The sequence below is a fragment of the Falco cherrug genome, chromosome 11 (genome assembly GCF_023634085.1).
Source record: "Falco cherrug isolate bFalChe1 chromosome 11, bFalChe1.pri, whole genome shotgun sequence".
Taxonomy (NCBI): Eukaryota; Metazoa; Chordata; class Aves; order Falconiformes; family Falconidae; genus Falco; species Falco cherrug.
This window is the reverse complement of record NC_073707.1, coordinates 32,669,473-32,687,858: the sequence shown is the minus strand read 5'-3', so window position 1 is coordinate 32,687,858 and position 18,386 is coordinate 32,669,473. Positions and strand designations below refer to the sequence as shown.

Genomic DNA, 18,386 nt, shown 5'->3' with positions numbered 1-18,386 from the left:
CCCCTTTGAACAGCCCTCTGGGAGAAAGACTGACCAGAAGACTTTCCTAGGTGAGAGTGCCCAACTTTGAGGGAGCAGTTAGACCAACTCAGCTATATCATCTCTCCATGCCCATCTCTTCAGCTAGCACCAGGAAAGCACTAGATGAAAAGCAGCAGTAGTACTGTGCTCTGAGGAGCAGATCCTCCTTTCCAGAGGCCCACGAGCCATGAGGTGGGTTCAGCAGTACCACCTAACTGCACCCAGACCTGCAGAAAAAGCTGAGCTGTCTCTCAGCTCAGAACAAGACTGGAACTCTACAAGACTATGTTCTTGTAGGATTTCTTAGACTCGTTCTCCACAGTGCTTTCACCCTCCTTAATTTCTCTCATTAAGTTCTATTAAATTAGGAATTAATTTTATAGTAATTACAGAACTTCATACACTGTTTACATACGTTTGGTGACCTTTCCCACAAATTCCTCTACAACTTTCTCAATTTCCATTTTGCCTCTAACACATCTAGTGAAACAACTGCACGCTTTCTGAACAAGGATCACATCTATTTATCACAATTCAAATCTACTGCATTACTAAATTTTAAGTAAAATTTATCAAGTTAAATGATGATGACAAATTCTATATAACTGTGAAACCAGGAAACAGTTCTCCTGAAAGCCTAGCTTGTAAAATTGCTACTAAAACATGAATGCCATAAGAAACCATGGGAAAGTATACTTCCTAGGGAAGAAAAAGGTGGTGCTTTATTCTTTCTCCACTGTTAAGTGAAAGGATCAGGTTAGCTAACTACTCTGCCTTTAAAACATGTTTGAAAAACAGGGGAAACCTTTAAAACACAGACATGTTTCCTATCCAAACAGAAAAATTAAAAAGGCACATGCTTGTGCCAGCAGCCTTACCATCATCTACTATATCCTGGGCCGCCACCGAGTTTGTGTACACCACTAGGTCAGACAGAGCTCGACACAACTTCACCGTTTTTCTTCGACGAGCTAGTCTGTGGAGTTATATTTAATGTATAAAGCAAGTTGGGAATTTTTCAATATTTAAAGCATATTTCAACTTTTCATGAAAAAGGAAATAAACAACTGTGAACAGGAAACCACGTATGGCAAACTTCCTTGGAGAAGGCTCAGAGATGACTGTTCTGCTTGTACCTCTATAGTCACACTACACAAACAAAATGTTTCATTTAAAACATAATGAAATAGCTGCATCATGACTCTTCTCAACAAAAATACAGCTTTGAGCTGTATCTGAAAATGGAGCATTTCTGTGATGACAAATGCGTTCTCAATGGCACTTCTTTGATTGCTTTTTCTTTACATTCTCAGATGTAATAAAGTTGGCTGGGCTGTGATGTGCCCTTATTTAGCTTAAACAGTTTTCTTTGAGCACTATTTACAGCATGCAAAATGTAGACTGGCATTTTTCCATTAGAAGAGTATTACTATAACAGTTCTTTTCAGTTTAATGGTAATTGCTATTTGCAACCTATGAAAAGCTATGCAATTAAAATATCAGGCTACAGCAGTCACAGCAAAATATAGCGCAACAAGAGTGTCATAAATGACCTGCTCTTAAGAACAGAGTTCCCTGAGGAAATCACATATAAATATTGATAGCAGCAAACATGCCTATAGCTTTAACTGAGGTGGAGAACTGCAGTGGTTCACAGCTTACCTGTGGAGCTGCCCCATTTCTTTCCCAGAAGAGTTTTGCTGGCTTTCTTCATCATCTGATGCACTATGGTATCTGGATGCTGCCTTCACAGCTTTCTGTTGGGAAAGAATCAAGCACAGCTGTGTCAGTCTATGGGGTGCTTCTATAAATTCACATGACTGTAAATTACCATCAGGTAGGTAAGGAAGCGAGCTGCAGCAGGTTTACAACACAGGACCAGTGTCCTACAAGGATGCAGAATGACCCTGGGGGTTTGACAGCAGGAAACCCTGGCTGGTATGCCAAGTGTTTCCATACATGCGGAGAAGGAAAGCCAACACAAGGCCTGTGCCCTGATCTCTCTCCATCTAACTGCCAGGATCCAAGCCTGCAGCTATGGAGCAGGTTTACCTGCTGGCAGGCAGACAAATCCAAGCCTGGAGAATTTTTTTTCTGCAAACTGGCTGCTCCGTTGCGGCCCCCATGCATTCTGCAGCTTCTGTCCCCTGCTCCCTCCTGGCAAGAGCAGCCAACACTGCTCCTGTCTCCAGTACACTGGGCACTGATCCTGATGAAATTCTAACGTATCATACCAAATTTAACAAATAGTAACACACAGTAGGATCTAAATGTACAGTGCATTGCTTCCACATACCTACGCTTCCCTCCCAGCTTAGAAAATTTTACAAATTCATTTGTGAAGTTGAGAACAGAGCCAGGGAAAAATTTTCAAACATCATCTTTCTGCTGCCATTCAGTTATCCTAAATTATTACAGTATACAGTAAAGAAAATAGCTATGATAAAAAGATTTAAAATCTCAAAAGCACCTTTTTTTTCAGAAGTATCTATTATTTAATACAGTTTTCAACTTCAACAACATTACATTTTTTGTAATACTAACTATAGATTCAAGTGAGAATTTCTTTAATTCCCTTTTCATCAAGAGGTAATAATATAACTGAGAGCTCCTTATCCTTTTGCTCATATGGCTAATTGAGCACACAGTTCTTTTCTCCTGTTGTGATACACCAATATTCTACATAATTTAGTTTGCTTTGTTTAGTGCTGATATGAAGTTGACTATGTTGGAAATAATCTACATGGTTCAGTTTTAGAATCTGAAGGTCTGCACTGTGGATGTTTCCTGCAGTTAACTTGCAGAAATTGTTAGCTTTAGTGTCTTTGTCCTCCACTGGCAGTTTTTAAAGAGTTTATATGTGGCACATTTGGCACAAGAGCTGGCTGAAAATGTCACAAATCAATATCCCTCAGTGGATAATTCTGTATCTGCAAAAATATGAATAGTAACCATCCTTCCCAGGCATCCCTTTAACTGGAAAGGCATAAGGGGGAAGTTACTGAATGTTGCTGTTGCCTCACTCTACAATACAATCATTTTTTTTTATTATTTTTATTTTTTTTTAAATAATCTATGTATTTCTGTCTTATTTTTTTCAACAGAGATAAAACAAATGGGCTTTCCAACATGCTACATCAATTAGGATAACTAGTTGAAGTAATTAAATTATTGACATACTTTCCAGCTCTCAGTGCAACCAACAGATTTTAGTTGCCAACTTCTGTCTGTGACATCTCATTCCATAGCATTTGCCTTCCCATCAACAAACATGGGTTACAACGAGATGTGCCCACTATCCTGCACAACAGGTATTTGCAGATCTCAACGCATACTGAGTGAATAATGTGCACTTAGCTAAAGCAGCTGAAATACGACCACTTTAAGCTGTTGTAAGTTTATAATCGAAGTGTAAATATGAGTCCTGGTATTGTTTGCCTAGGGAAATTTTGATGGCACCTGGCTGGCTTCAGGGCAGATGAGCTGGTGGCTGATTAAGTTCTATGAAGTATTTCGTAATCACTCTTTTTCCTAAACTGCTACTCAGATTATCAATCAGAGTGTGCTCCCTGCTCGGCTGCAGCTTTCACCACAGGCAGCACTGAAGAGGAATACAGGCATCTAGGAGGCTGGGGGCAGAGGAAGCCACTGGTGGCACAGGGACTTGGCTGCAGATCTGCTGCACGCCTCTCTCGTGACGAGCCGACCTGCTGATTTACTGGCTTGGCATCTAAGTGACTCCCGGAGGAAGGAAGCTTGCAGTTGTATCAGCTCATGCTGAGGCTATGCGTTCCAGAGATCCAAGCCTTCAGGCACCATGGGAGTGTGGAAATAGGGGAGGCAGATGACAGGAACACATTTGTCAGGATATGGGAATGGGAGGAAACAGGGGCACAGTGTCCCTTTTGGTGGCCGCTATCTGTACAGCTGTAAAATTGAACCTCACCCTCTACGTTATAGTAGCTCTTGCTTGATTCAACAGAGCCACCACAGTGAAGACCCAGCGAAACAGACAACTTGAACTAGCAGCTACATGAACATAGAAATACTATATGCAAAACCATGAAGAGAAAAACACACTTTTACAAAGCAGGAGCCCAGAGCCAGTACTCAAATCATAGCGGTTCTTTAAAGCAAGAGGAAAGACAGTAAACAGCACACTGCATGGCACTGCTCAGGGTATGAAACAGACTAAAACTGGGCCTTGAATGAAACAAACATTGTCAGCTGTGTGGACAGAGCTCTGGAAAACAAGAATACACCAAGGCATTTGTCTACATTGCTCTTCTGCTGCTGCAAGTTTGATCAGAAAATCAGCAGTTCCACATCACTAGTAAAGATAATCTTTTTAGTCAGGCAAGGTTTTTTCCTGAGTCTGTGTGATTGTCTTTTACAGGGTCCTCCATACTGCTAGCAACTAACATTCTTCTGAACAGCAAGTGTAATCATGTAGTCTTTCCTCACTGCCCTCATATGCACTAAGCTCGTCTCCAGCAATAAAACATACCCAGAGTCTCTAGAATGCTGTCAGACCTAGAAGAGCAAACTGAGACTCTCATTTTACTTACTTTGTTTTTACCAAAGTTGCCCATTAATGATCGACTATGAGACTTTTTTCCACCTTCTTTTGTGTCCAGGCTCTGTGCAGAGAAAGTGCAAAAAAAAAATGTAACTAGATACCTTCAGAAGTATCTTTAGAGAGTCTGCTACAGTCTCTAAAATACAGTTTCAACCTAATATAAGTTCTTGTATGTCACCCTGATTGACTGTTAGAAAAGCACAGTGATAGCAAGTGAAAATAAAAATGATTCAAAGTCTTAAACACAAGATAATCATCTGCAAATATAAATCGAAATCCAAAATCTCATTATAGGACTTTTCTGATTTCTTTATATACTTGATAGCTTAGCAATCCTCTAACAGTAAGGAAAAAATACTAACATTAACACTCAAAGGCAACAAACAACAATGTAGAAAAAAAGTCTAGCAACATCAGGCAAGCAACAACAAAACACAACAGCATTTGAAAGCGTACTTGAAAATAGCCACAAAGGAAACAGTAGGGAGGGGGGCGGGGATAATCTCCTAACAGATAAATGTGGACTTTTCATAGCAAGCCTGAAGTATGAGTTTCACATTTATAGCCATGCCCCTAGACATCAGTTTGATAATTCCTGGCAGCATGTAGCTTCGTCTGTCAGAAAAGCACATGCCTTCATCTTCTAAAGGGCAAAACAAAGACCTAAAGGTGCTGAAGACTATTTCCCCCAGAGTTTCAGTGAGTACTGTGAACTTCAGTTACTCTGTTCAGTGCTGAGCTGGAGTTCACTTCTGGCTATCATGACAATAAGAACACTAGATGGTTTCTTCAGGTCCAAAAAAGTCGATAGCCTTTGTATCTATGTTCAAAGATTCGTTCCTAGCTCAGCCTGCAAGTCTCTGTAAAATGCAGAAGACGACCTCAGCAGATAAAGTACTTTTCTCCCTCAGGTATGAGTGAGAGCTGACAGTTTCAACAGCAAATCCAAACTAGTATCAGGCCTGACTGACAGTACCATACACATTGCCTTTCTCCCTTGCCCTCCCAAGAAATCCACTTGACTATTACTGGAGATTAGTACACAAACTTGCATTGTGAATGCTGCTTTTTTTTTTTTTTTTAAAAAAATAATAAGTTTTTGGGAAAATGAAAGGCACATCAGTAATGAAGCAAGGGAAAATGAGATTTTACCAGCCAAAGCACACTAGAAAAAATACTAGAAAAGAGCTTTACAACACCAAGGCTAGCTAATGAGTTACAGAATTACTAAATCAGCGCAACGTTTAACCATTTAGTTTTCTCCCATCTAAACCAACAGTTTCTATAAATTAATCTTCCAGTTGTTTTAATTTACTATTACTAATTGTTCAGCTCTATATTGCTTAAAACCCTTGAAACCATAGTCACATACAATCAGTCTTCACATAGCAAGGGAAGAGATCTCTGAATGTCCCTTAATAATTTTACAATTAGTCAATTAGAAAATTTTAACATTGAAATTATTACCTGATAGATGTTTGAATAACACACTTGCATTACTGAAGTATTTTCAGTATTCTGGTCACATCAACAATAGGCAATGGGTAATCTGAGACATCATATCCAACACCAACAGATCATGGCAATTTGCATTCGTTAAACAAAACTCCCTACCCCCCGAAATGCTATCTAGGGGCCAGTCATTCTCCAGATACCAGAGGACATACCAAATGTAATTATTCTAACACAATATACATTGAAATAGCTCATATCTTATCATACGTACCAATATGGGGAGTTTGCTCTCTGAAATCCCACTTTTCTCATCTCACAAAGGCCAAAGGGAACCAGCAAACTGACTCTGTTCTCATACTGCAAAGTCTGAAAATAACCCTTCTCTATCGGGTCAGATGGCTTCATCCTTTGCATTCTTACAGCCTCTTCCCACCACAACAGAGCCTTCACCAGACGTCTCAAGCATCAGCACAAGTCAAGTCTGGCTTCAGGCAAAAGTCTCATAGGCCCAACTTCAGAGAAACAGACTGACAAGAGCTACAGAGTGGGAAGACATGCAGAAAGCAGAGCTACATGTACTTGACCTTTAAAACTACAACGCTTACAGAGTGGGCACATCCCCTGTGGAACAATTCACTCTGTATTCTAGCATAACGGGGATTTGCAACCAGTTGAGGTGAAAGTACAGTAAGCGTGGATCCAAGGTACTAACTGCTTATTGATGTATTCAAATTTCCAATACATTTTACTGTCTTACAAGAAGAGTTTGATGTCAAAAGGGAAAAAATCCATACGTTCTTGATCTAAAAGAGTCTGAAAAAGCAGTCATGAAAAAGCAGAACCTTGCTTCGGGCAGTAAAAGCACAATCCTGTGTTTTAGTGCTGTACAAAACAGCCATCAGCATTAAGGCAGACAACGCTCTGGGTTATTGCGGCCGGTCTTGATAGGACTGAGGCAATAGAAAAAGGATCTTTCTCCAATAACCTAGACACAAACCAAATTGCTTGACACATGCTTGCAATACTAGTACTTACTGAATTAGTCACTTCTAAGTTTTACAAGGAATAAACCTGATTAGAACTCATTGAAAGAACATATTCTTCACACTTGACCATTGGAATTCACTCCCCCTTGATATCATCCTGAAATAGTTCCAAGTTTTCATTTGGATAAAACAAACTCAGAACTTGCTCCTAAGTTATCAGCTTCCTCATCTGAAAAATGTACAACATACATTGTGCTGTCTAATACTCAACAGAGCATGTGAAGGGGAAAAACCCACATACCTGCTTCAGGTTAACATTTAAACTCTCATGAGTTGCCTTTAGCAGGGCTCTCACAGTGAAGCTGTCAGGATCTTCCTTGTCCCTGATTTGGGATTCTTTTATCAGAGATTCCAATTTTGTTCTTATGAAAGATTCCACCTGGTGCTCAGTTGCCCCGTTACTCTGAAAGACATTAAGAAAACCAGTTAAAGTAGATTATGATGTCCATCACTCCTGGGACAGCCTGAGGGAGCATTACACATGCTTCAGGCCACAAAGTGCTGCTAACTTTTCCTTTCTCTGTGCAAGAAAAAGCTTCTTGTGTAATACTGCCTGATTTTGCTTTTTCTATTGGTGGCTTTTACTGCCATTTCCATTTTCCTTTTCTCTTTACTCCTCCTGACAAAACTTACACTGCCTCCCACCAAAGCACACTACCACACAGATCACCCCAGAACCCTGGTGTTAGCTCTTTCATTCAAAACTGTCACAAGTCTGACTTCTCTTTCAGAAGGCAGCATGAATTTTCAGCCAATGCACTTACACACTTCCTCCAAAATAACAACCTAAGCATCATTAGATTGCTGCTCCAAACAGTAAGAAAGAGGAAGCAATTCCTGTTAACAGCAGTCATACGGACTATACAGGCACAATTACATAAGGCACTTAAAATAAAAATGGATCCTATAGAACAGTGTGCACCTAGCATTCCTCTGCCTGTGGGGCGTGAGAGCTCTCCTGGCACAGGACAGGAAAGCAACTGTTCTGTCCTAACATGTTCCATGCCTAAAGGCATACTGTGTTTTGCATTGGCATTAAGGATGGCCAAATTTTGTCTTAAGTCTTTCTGTTAAAGAAAGCATCGTCTCATCAGAAGTGCTCAAGCCACATTAGTAAATACATAGACTGCTCCTACTGAACAGCACATGACAAAACATCAGTCATTACATTGGTTTCAGAACTGGTTCAGCAATTTTATCTTATTACATCCATAATTAAGAGTTATATTGATTCAATACATAATTTTCCCTGAACTTAAACCTGCAGAAGTTTGTACCTGTACTTAAAATTAATCATATTCCTAAAGTTTTATGGGATTGGAAGTCTTCAAGCTTCCCCACAAATTAATTAATACCAAATATTTCCAGTTCTGTAGTAAATACTAAGAGAAATAAAAATTCTGAGTTATTGAGCAAGCTGACTGTATCCTGTGCTTCAAGCATACTTCTGTATGAGAGAGACTGTCTTGTGGAACATATGGGTTGAATGACATCCAAGTGCAATTTAACCTCAAATAATTAAGAAATTAATTAATTATGATTCTGTCCAGTAGCATAAAGGGGTGCTAAAGTTTATTGGAAAGGGGGGGGTGGGGGGGCAAACCAACCAACCAAGAAAATCAAATCAGCCCTTCTGTATGGTGTACAAGAATCCCCCAAAGGATGTGGCTGACACTAGCATTTTAGCAGCATCAGGGTAGGGGAAGAACCTGCATAAACATATACTTCCTCTGAACCAGTTCAGATGAGGACTTCTTAAACAGAAGCAAATCCTAAGGTATTCTGAAAAACCTTCAATCGCTAAGAGCAGGCATATACAGACAAACTAAAATCTCAGTATTTAAACCAAAACCATTTAATGAGAACTAGAGATAAGAACAAGGCAAACTCACTGGGCTACATTCAAAAGTAAAGATAAACATTAGTCTTGCTAAATATTAATTTGAATTTGATCTATTCTTTCTGCATCTCCCTAGACAGTATTTTCTTTGTTCAAAAGTTTTAACTGGTGAAGCAAGGCTATCTCCTGACTAGAAAAAAACAAAATCAACCACACCTGCTGGATAATGTGTATTAGCATCATATGTCAGTTTCCATTTGTAACAAAAAACCAATGTGTTAATGAAATTAACAGCAGAAAAATACACAGAGTCTAAAAAATAAAAGGAACAGAAAGCCATCTTCAGTGCCAAAAAATAAGAAATGGAAGGACTGAAAATAAAAAGGTTTCACACCTCGAATTTTTTTTCATTCCATAATTTTCATCTAGCATTTGGTGTAGCAATTCCATCATGGCATTGCTTTGAGTACTACACATTTGTATCTGAAAAAAAGCCTAGCAGGCTTACAATGCTGGCTATTTCAGTCTATTATAACTGAAGTACTTAAATCTGTTATTTATATGATTTAAAAGACAAAGTGTGCATTTCCAACCAAAGTTATTCCATATCTAAAAGTGGAATTATATAACTTCTATATTTAAGGTCCTGACTTAGAAATCAAAGTTAAAAACTCTGATCTGCTTACAACTGTAAGTAGCATGACAGAGTATGCATGTAAGAAATGTACAGATGTAACAATTCTGGGAACTGTGTATATGCACATACATAGCAGGGCTTTAGCTTGCAGTCATCTTCAATTTCATCAGCACTATCCTCATCTGAAACTTCTCCTTCCTCAGCATCTGCTCCAAGACTGTATGGCAACTTTTTACCCTAAAATGAAGAAAAAATACTCACAATAAATGCACACATCGTCAGTGTTTCTCAGTGCAAAGATCAAAATAGCCCATTCCTCAATTATTCCTTATGTAAACTGCAACCAGAGTTCAGAATTTGTTTTCAGAGAGTCTCATGCAAACCTGTTCAAGGACACAGATAATCATAGGTAATATTTTAAGTATTTCTGGAAGAGTTTATTACTGAAAGAACTTTGCAAGCTTTTTCAAGAAAAGCATACTACCTCTCATCTCCAGAGCAAGGCAGAAAGTACCCAAAATATTTTTTAAGCAGACTCTCAGATATTTCAGGCTTACCTCTAGCAAGCAGACCAACTGTATATTTAAAATAAAACTCTAGAAATCAGAAGCTGAGATTCTGTCATAGGTTCTTCATCAGAAAGCAAAGTGCAGACACAAAAGAACTCACTGCAAGCAGGCACCAAAATGAAGGAAGCAGCAAAGCCTATTTTAATATTGTGTGCTCATGCAAGAACCTGGTCAGCAATCCAAATTAGTTGCTAATCCAGTACTGTGAATGTCATATACTTCCATTAGAAAGGAACTACTTTAATTCCATGTCTAGTTTCCAACACCCGATTAGAGTAGTGAGCATCAAACAGAGGTTATTAGCTACTCCTGGTAAAACAAAACCCAAACAAAAAACAACCAACCAAAACCACAAACCACCACCAAAACCCAACCAAACAAAAAACCTAAAAAGAGGCCCTGACAGATTAATGAACTTTTTTAGAGCATTAATCTTTAATTCTCCTGTATGATCACTTACAGTGAAGCCAAATCACAGAATTTTAGAAATGTTGGGCTATTGGTCTCCAGTCCAATCTCCCACTAAAGGAGGACCATCACCAGCTCTAGGTGAGCTCTGCTTAGCCAAGTCTCACAAACTTTCAAGGGTGGAGTCTCTCCCAGCCTTCTGGGCAGCATCTTTCCATGCTCCACTACCCTCAGCTGAAAAAGCTTTTCCTGCCATCCAATCTGCACCTCCCAAGCTGTAACTTGTATCCATTGCCTCTTGTTTTACCACCTGTTACTTAGTAAATCACCTATTAAACTTCTGTGTCATTACTTCTGTGTCTTCCTCACCAATAGCAAAAATGTTCGCAGTCTACCTGCTTCCTCAGTGGCAGAGGTAGACAAGAATTAGGCTCAGATTTCTGCAGAAATGGATTGATTTATAGACTGCATTTTGAAATGAATAATGCTGTCCTGCTAATGAGTGGGTCAAATTCACTTCACATGGGCACCTTTATACTGGTTTAAATCCGTAAGTATTACTAAAATCACTCTTTAAATACACTAGCAAAACAAAAATTATGCCATTACTTGAAATTGTTTGGCTAATGAATCAATCCTGCCTTTAAAAGGAAAATGTATAAAACAGAGCAAAAATAATAGCAAACAGATGAGAAACTGGCTTACTTCTCAATAAGATGCTAATTCTTAAATACGATTTTTATCTTTTCCAACAGGGCTGCTTAAATTGAGCAGGCAATGGGAGACAGGTTTGTGAAAAGAGACTGTGATGCTTAAAATAGTATTTCTCATTCTGAAAACATTAGCTCAGCTTCACACCATTCTGTAACTACTCTCAGGGTTTCAGGACTGTTAGCTGAAGAATTACACTGAAGTTACAAACTCAAATGTGCTAGGAAGACCAGCTCAAAAGCTCATGTAAGAACTGCACAGTACTAAACCTCTCTTGCCTTCTGTGCATTGACATAATATTTCGAGCCAGGTTTGCTGGGTTTTGTTGCATGACTGACATTACATACTATTTTGTTTGACTCCTTAATACCAACACTACATGCTTGCATCACTCATTAACCAGCAGTTATACAAGAAAACCAACTGAGTGAAATTCAAAATCACAGTTGAGCACTCAAAGGTTTTCTAATTCAGGGTCAGTTCTGTACTATACACTGAAATACGTCCAGACTAGCATCAAACCAAAATTGTGAATCCTTGTAGCCAGCTTGATACAGAAGATGGGGGGTTGGGCGGGGGGAATAGTAACTCAAGAGCTCACAGCAAAGGAATTGCCCCCCATGTGTCAAAATTAGACAATTTAATAAGCCACAACTATATAAATTGCCCCCTTAAAGGTCTGCCTTGCTTATTATATCCTATCCATCTTGGTTTTTTAAATTCTTTTCAGAGCAAATCTGTTCATAATGAGAGGCTCAAATAATTAGTCTTGCATACCACACTAACTTCAGTGCTCCAGGGCCTCCTCCCTCGCTGCTCCTTATAGCCACCTTCTGAAGTGCTCCTTTCATAAACACAGCTGATGAACCATGAAAACAGTTTCATTTCATGAACTAGTGCTCATAGCAGGGTGAAGGGGAAATGCCAGAAAATAGAAGAAATTTTCACTTTTATATGACTCCAAAATGTTTGTCCAAGGAGGGACTGTAGGATAATGTTTAGATACTATAGGGATATAAACCATACAGACATCCACTAATAACAAATCAGACAAAATTTTTTTAAAAAGACCAGGTTCAGGTAGCTGTCACAGTTACTTCTATTCATAACAACGCATTTTATGTCATTTTTCTGCTCTCCTGACTTGGTGCTAAAGTGCAAAAATAAGCACCTCTGACTAAGACTCTCAGATAAAGATGCTTAAGGAAAAGAATTTTGTTTCCACTGTTGATACCATGTCCCTGTTGAAACACTTACACAAGTACTCTGGAACACATGCCAAGTCCAAAGTAAACTCTGTTTCAATGTCTCTGAGAAGCTCAGAATTCTAACTCATTGCATCTGTACTATTCCACATGGTACTGCTGAACTGGTTCTCCAAAGCCAAAGAAAATCTATGGTAAATATCACATGCTGCGTTTTGAACATGCCGCCAGTAGCAAGTTACCTTCACTAGGATCTTCCCTTTCAAATTTTGAGGACTAGGAAGCTGTCTGGAATCTCCAGTGACTACAGATGACAAGTCCAGTTTGTCACCAAATATCTCCTTCAAGTACTGAGCGATCTTCTTTTGTTGTTGAATACTGCAATGGTTTTCGATAGACAGTATCACTGGAAACCTAGAAATAAAACCCCCAGACTCTGTCATAACTGTGTTTTAAGAGAGAAGACCTGCACAGCTTACCACATAAACTGGTTTAAGCAGTTTGCTTTTGCACTGTCAGCAGCCTGGAACCAAACTCGCTTTGGGAAGAAGGACTTTGCACATGAACTCCCAGATCCCTGCTCTGTCAGAACCCCTTTCTCAGTCCCTGCAAGCAATTCTGCCCTTTCTTGAACCCTACCCACAAGCACACTGGGTGACAAAGTTTGAAATCCATGATCACCAAGTGTGAGGCACAGAGACAGAAAGCTCATCAGCAACACGATGCCCTTCTGTTCTATGTAACGGAGCAGAAGGTGTGTTATTCCTTTGCAAGCCGTATACAAAGTCTTCACAAGCCATAAGTGATCAGCAAGCTGCTCCTGAAGAAAAGCATTTTGACATAAGCAGTTTCAAAGGAATTGCTAACTCCTCTCTGTGTTCCAAGACTGATAGCTGCATGAATGATTTGCCTTTCTTTTAGTAAGTGTCTACAGCGAGTCAGACCAAATCTCTGAAGCTGCCCAGACTCTGGAGAAGGAGAAATTATCGGCAATACTTTCCAGAGTACTCTCCCAGGCACAAGGAATTTGCAGCTTAAGTTTCCTGAGCTAAAGACATTGTTTCTATATATAACAGCCTATTTCTTGCAGAAATTTGCCCTGATTTCTAAACTTTTGGCAGCCCTGGGATCTTATGGCAAGGAACCCCATATGCCAACTACACACCAAATGAAGAACCACCTCCTTCAGTTTTGAAATCACTATCTCCTATTTCTAATCAATAACACCAAACTTTTGGGCTCAGGTTTTTTGGTTGGGTTTTGGTGTTTGTTGTTTTCTGGGGGGTTGGGGTTTTTTTTTTCCCCTTTTCAAATGGCCATTGTTGGGTCACTTTCTTCATCTTCTTTCCACACCCCACACCCCCCCCCCCCCCAAATAAAGAGAAGTAAGCATTTTCTCTTCATTCTTTCTAAACTACTCAACATTCTGTACACCCACTCATAATTTGAGACTGTTGTGTATATATATATATATGGTTAAACACCATGATTTTCATAATAAACTGTCATATTGTACTATGGGAAACAAAATAGAATCTGAACATCCCACATCTCCACACTTCCTCATACTACGCACGAGACAGCTTTCAAATTTTCTTACTGAAATTTAGTATTTTCCTTAGGCAGAGAATACTATGCTATTGATTTTTAAGAATTTCCCTGTGGATATGAGTGGGAAGTTCTGTTCAAAGATATTCAACAGTCTCAGACTGCTCAAAATATTACTGCATTTATGATGCATGAAAGGTCTTTCTATCTTAGGTTGACCTTTCTAATTTGATTGTTGGAAAGACCTCATGCAGTTGAAGAACAAATAAAGCATAAGCAATAAACAGGGGAACAGAATCAACTTTTCTAAAATCAACAATTTCTAAATGTGTTTAAAGGAATACACCTACTTCCTGGTTTTGCCTTTTGATTCTGACATGGGATTAACTACACAAAACAGACAGATGTAGCTTCAAAACCGACTCTACACTTACTCATTGTTGATGAAGGCGTATTTATTGATAGTTTCTGCCACATCACGGAAGAGTATTTTAGAAGTAAGAGTATAGCCATGGTGTACTACCGGCTCTCCATCTGGACCATCCCAGCAATCCACTATTAAGACAGAAAAAGTTATACATTAAGAGATGCCCATGATCTTATACATTTCTGCTGATCTTGCTTGCCAGCAGAACTCATGTACAGTACTCAACCACGCAGGTGTCAACAAGTTTTGATTCAATCTATTATGATCTACCAATTGACGTAAGACTAACAAGACAAGTCTTTTGTTATACCAAATGAGAAGTCCGCAACCTAAAAAGGGGGTTTCCCCTTATACTAAACTGAGTGGTTTTCCTCATATATAAAATTATAAAGGTGTAATAGGTCAAATGATGTTTACAGCTATTTCTTAGGAAAGCAGCTTCGCTTCTGAAGACAACCTGTTTAAAAGCAATTTAATCTTCTTCCACTCCAAATTAAACTTGCAGTTTTATAACCGATGATAGTAAAAGTAGCATCAAATCCATCGCATATTGAATGAACTAGGACAGTAATATTTTTCCCAATAAAATTACTGTACCCTGGATTTACACTAAACATGTCACTACTATTGGCTGTACAGGAAGTTAAAAACTTCACAAAGTGAAAGCTAGGTATTACTTAGGCTGTACTGTATCTACAATAGTTTTGAGGTCAAGCGAAATGACATACTATGCGCATTCTAGTGAACTTTACAGAAGGGAAAGTACAGTGAGAGATCACCCAATTTTATCTGGTTCACTTTCTCCAATTATTTTTTAAATTCAGATTAACAGATTTTTTTTCCCAATTATGAATTTTGTAATACCAGTCAAAAAACTTAATAGCAAGTTTAAATATGTCAAAGGACTTTATTCCACCCACAATCTTAAGAACAACAATACTAATGTTTTGTTATTATTTAAATAAGATACTTAAGAGTTTATTATTATTTAAATAAGAACTTAAATAAGAATCCAGTGCTATCTCCAGGCTATCAGACAAACAGCATCTTGTTTTCCTCCACCAGCATCCTGCCAATGAAACAGAATCCTACCTTTCTGTTGTGGCAGACCAAAACCAAGTTTCTCAGCTCGAAGATGGCGACAGAAATAGATACACAGCTGTACTGAGAGAAGGCACTATTGCTCACCTGTCCTCCTACAGGCACTTTTCGTCTTCCCTTTGCATCTGCAGGAGGAACTGCATATGCAAACACCCACTTTCCTATTCAGCTTATGAAAGAAAAAGGTCTTTGCTGGCTCAGCTCATTCTGAACAACATGGATCAGGAAGCATTCCTGTGAAGCAGTAACCTCCGGCACAGGAGAACTGCAGAGCAGAACAACTGGGGCTTCTCTGCTGGGACTGCCAGGCCCCAAACAGATGCCTGCCCATTGCCTTACTTGAGCTTGCGCAATAAAAAAAAAAAAAACAAAAAAACCACACTTCACAAAAATGCAGGACAATGGAAAAGTTGCACTGACTGAGTAAAGTGTAACAATAATCAGCAGGCAGGAGAAAACAGTACTGTCTATCATGTTTGTCTGAGATGGCCATTCCCAATAGAAAAATTCTGGTTAGACTGCTAGAAAACAGGAGTTTATCACTGAAGTTAATCAGCCAGTGAAGCATTCACGCTTTGAGCTTGCCAGACTTTGTGCTTAAAAGAAACATTCATCATACTTCTCACAACTAGCAAGTTAGACAAAAAACATACCTTCAATACATCGACAACCATCTTGCAGCACTCGTGCATACATCTCCGCTCTGGACTGGGACAGCAGCTGGTCTCCTGTCAGGTACGTATTGTGAGATGAAGCAATAAAGTAGTTACAAAGTGGTTGATCCATATCCTGATGCACTTCGCAATGCAGTGGATTAAATACATCACAAGCAGGACTGCGCATGAAGTTGGTGAAACCTTAGAAGAAGAGAAAGTTTTGCCATGGATGCAGTATGTGTTACCAAGTAAATGATTTGCACTCTAATGTTTGCTTTTTCTGTTTATGCTTGTCAGTGCTAACTCATTGTCTCCAAAACCACTGAATCTTCCTGTACCCCATGTTTTCAGCATATTAACTGCTGTCTGTGCCTTGCCTGGTTCTTTGCAAACTGAAGAGGCTACACAGACTCAGTCCACTGTTGGCACACACAGAGGTATTTCTTTCTGAAGCCTGTGGAAGTTCTGATACCTTTGAGAAGAACACATCTCCAAGATCCAACCTTCGTCCTCAAACAACTTTCAAACAGCTTTGAACTAGAGAAGACATAATCTAGAAAGACATATTTATGACTGCCAAAATTAAAAAAAAAAAAATAATAATCAACAAGCATTTGCAAAACAGGGCATTGAGCTAGGCCTCTTCATGACTTAATTAACAACCAATAGTAAAAAAAAAAAAAGTAAGATTCTAATAAAAGCATACAATTGCCAAATAGTAGCTATACAAGAAGACTTTTAGTCACAGATTGATATGGCCACTGCCCAACCTATTTGCTGATCAGATGCTTCATTCAGACCCTCAGAAGGGGCAGAAAACAAAAATGCACCTATAAAAATTCTCTGAAACCCTGGAGAACCTCCCTATACTAAATCCAGTGCACAGACTAAGACAAGTGTGCTCAAACTGCCTTCTGCAGTTCAGACAAAACTGCTCTGCTAATACATGCAATAGAAGAAGGTATTGGTTCTATTAGTATTAGTAGAAGAAAATACCCTCCCTCACAATTATTCTGGTGAGATAAAAATAATCTCTTCATCTAGATGTTACTGCAAACAGACAGTACGCAGCTAAACCACGAGTCGTTACAGTTGTAAAAACTGCCTTTTTCTCCTTGTCCTTCTCAAACTGGTACCCCCTACACCCTCTTGATTCTTGTTAAAGCATCAGTATAACTGAGAAATTGGGTCAAATGCTTAGACAGCATCAGTCTGCATTTCCTGGGAAGCTGAATTGTGCCTTGGAGTGCAAGCGACCTGCTTAGAGGAGCATAGCTGGGTAGATGGAAAGGGGGGAACCTCAGCCTCACATTCAGCAGGATGCAGAGGATTTGACACATGCACGATGTTTCCCCTCAATGGATGCTTCTGATGGATGGATGCTTCTGATGGCACAAGAGCTATCCTGTTCTGCTCCATCACAAGGATAACATCTTGTAAATAAGAGGAAGCAGAGGAAATCCCTCAAATCCTGGGCAGCAGAAAAGACTTAGGTATACAATGCCTGCAAGAGTATAGGTTGGTATTCTGCAGGTCTGTCACGACTTCGTGCTGCTGTTGATGCCTCACAGGTCCCAAGTTGAGAAGTAATCTTCAGAAGGTAGCAACAATGTCAAGAACAAAAGAACACGCTCCTACCAAAGTTAAGAAAGATCTGACCATTTATACAGCTCACAGACAGGAACGAGAGCCAAACTGACTTCCTGACTTGGAAGCTAATGCTTTTTTATCCTGAGTTTATTGCTGACACTTAGGCTCTGCCCCAGTGCCACTCTTCTGCTGTAAATAAGCACTACCCTGACTGAAGATACTGTGTAGACAAGGCAGCACCACCTGAAGCACTGCACTGCAGCACAGGGAGCATGGGGGCCCATGCTAGCCAATTCACTGATCTAGCCCATCTCACTAGTTCACAGCTTTCTCTGTGCTGCACGTTTCTCTGAAAAGATGGTACTTGGTTTATATCTCTGTAAATTAGATCAGCATTAAACAGAGAAAGTTTTAAAAATACCTCCTATGAGACTGAGAAATGTAGAATATTTAAAAGGATAGTGCAAACAATACTAACCGTGAGAGCAACTCCAACATAAAAGCAGCAGCAGTAAGGTTAAGAGGAACAGAAATGCTTTCAGAAATATTTTTGTAAGCGCCATAGCTTGTTCATTTTGCTTTCCTTATTTCAA

At 39.3% G+C, this 18,386-nt stretch overlaps 1 protein-coding gene across 9 annotated transcripts in view; it reads right to left on the bottom strand.

Annotated features, from left to right (window-relative positions):
* PLCH1 (phospholipase C eta 1) overlaps positions 1-18,386 on the bottom strand; it is an 85,508-nt gene that overhangs the window by 13,203 nt on the left and 53,919 nt on the right. For 8 of the 9 annotated variants that reach the window (XM_055723845.1, XM_055723844.1, XM_055723848.1 and 5 more), the window contains 8 exons: positions 16,201-16,404; positions 14,454-14,574; positions 12,714-12,885; positions 9,708-9,815; positions 7,343-7,504; positions 4,590-4,661; positions 1,684-1,778; positions 900-997 (listed from right to left, as the gene is read on the bottom strand). In XM_055723845.1, coding sequence (XP_055579820.1) covers positions 900-997; positions 1,684-1,778; positions 4,590-4,661; positions 7,343-7,504; positions 9,708-9,815; positions 12,714-12,885; positions 14,454-14,574; positions 16,201-16,404 — 1,032 coding nt within the window. The remainder of the gene's footprint in view (positions 1-899; positions 998-1,683; positions 1,779-4,589; positions 4,662-7,342; positions 7,505-9,707; positions 9,816-12,713; positions 12,886-14,453; positions 14,575-16,200; positions 16,405-18,386) is intronic. The other variant, XM_055723849.1, reaches the window with a different exon arrangement.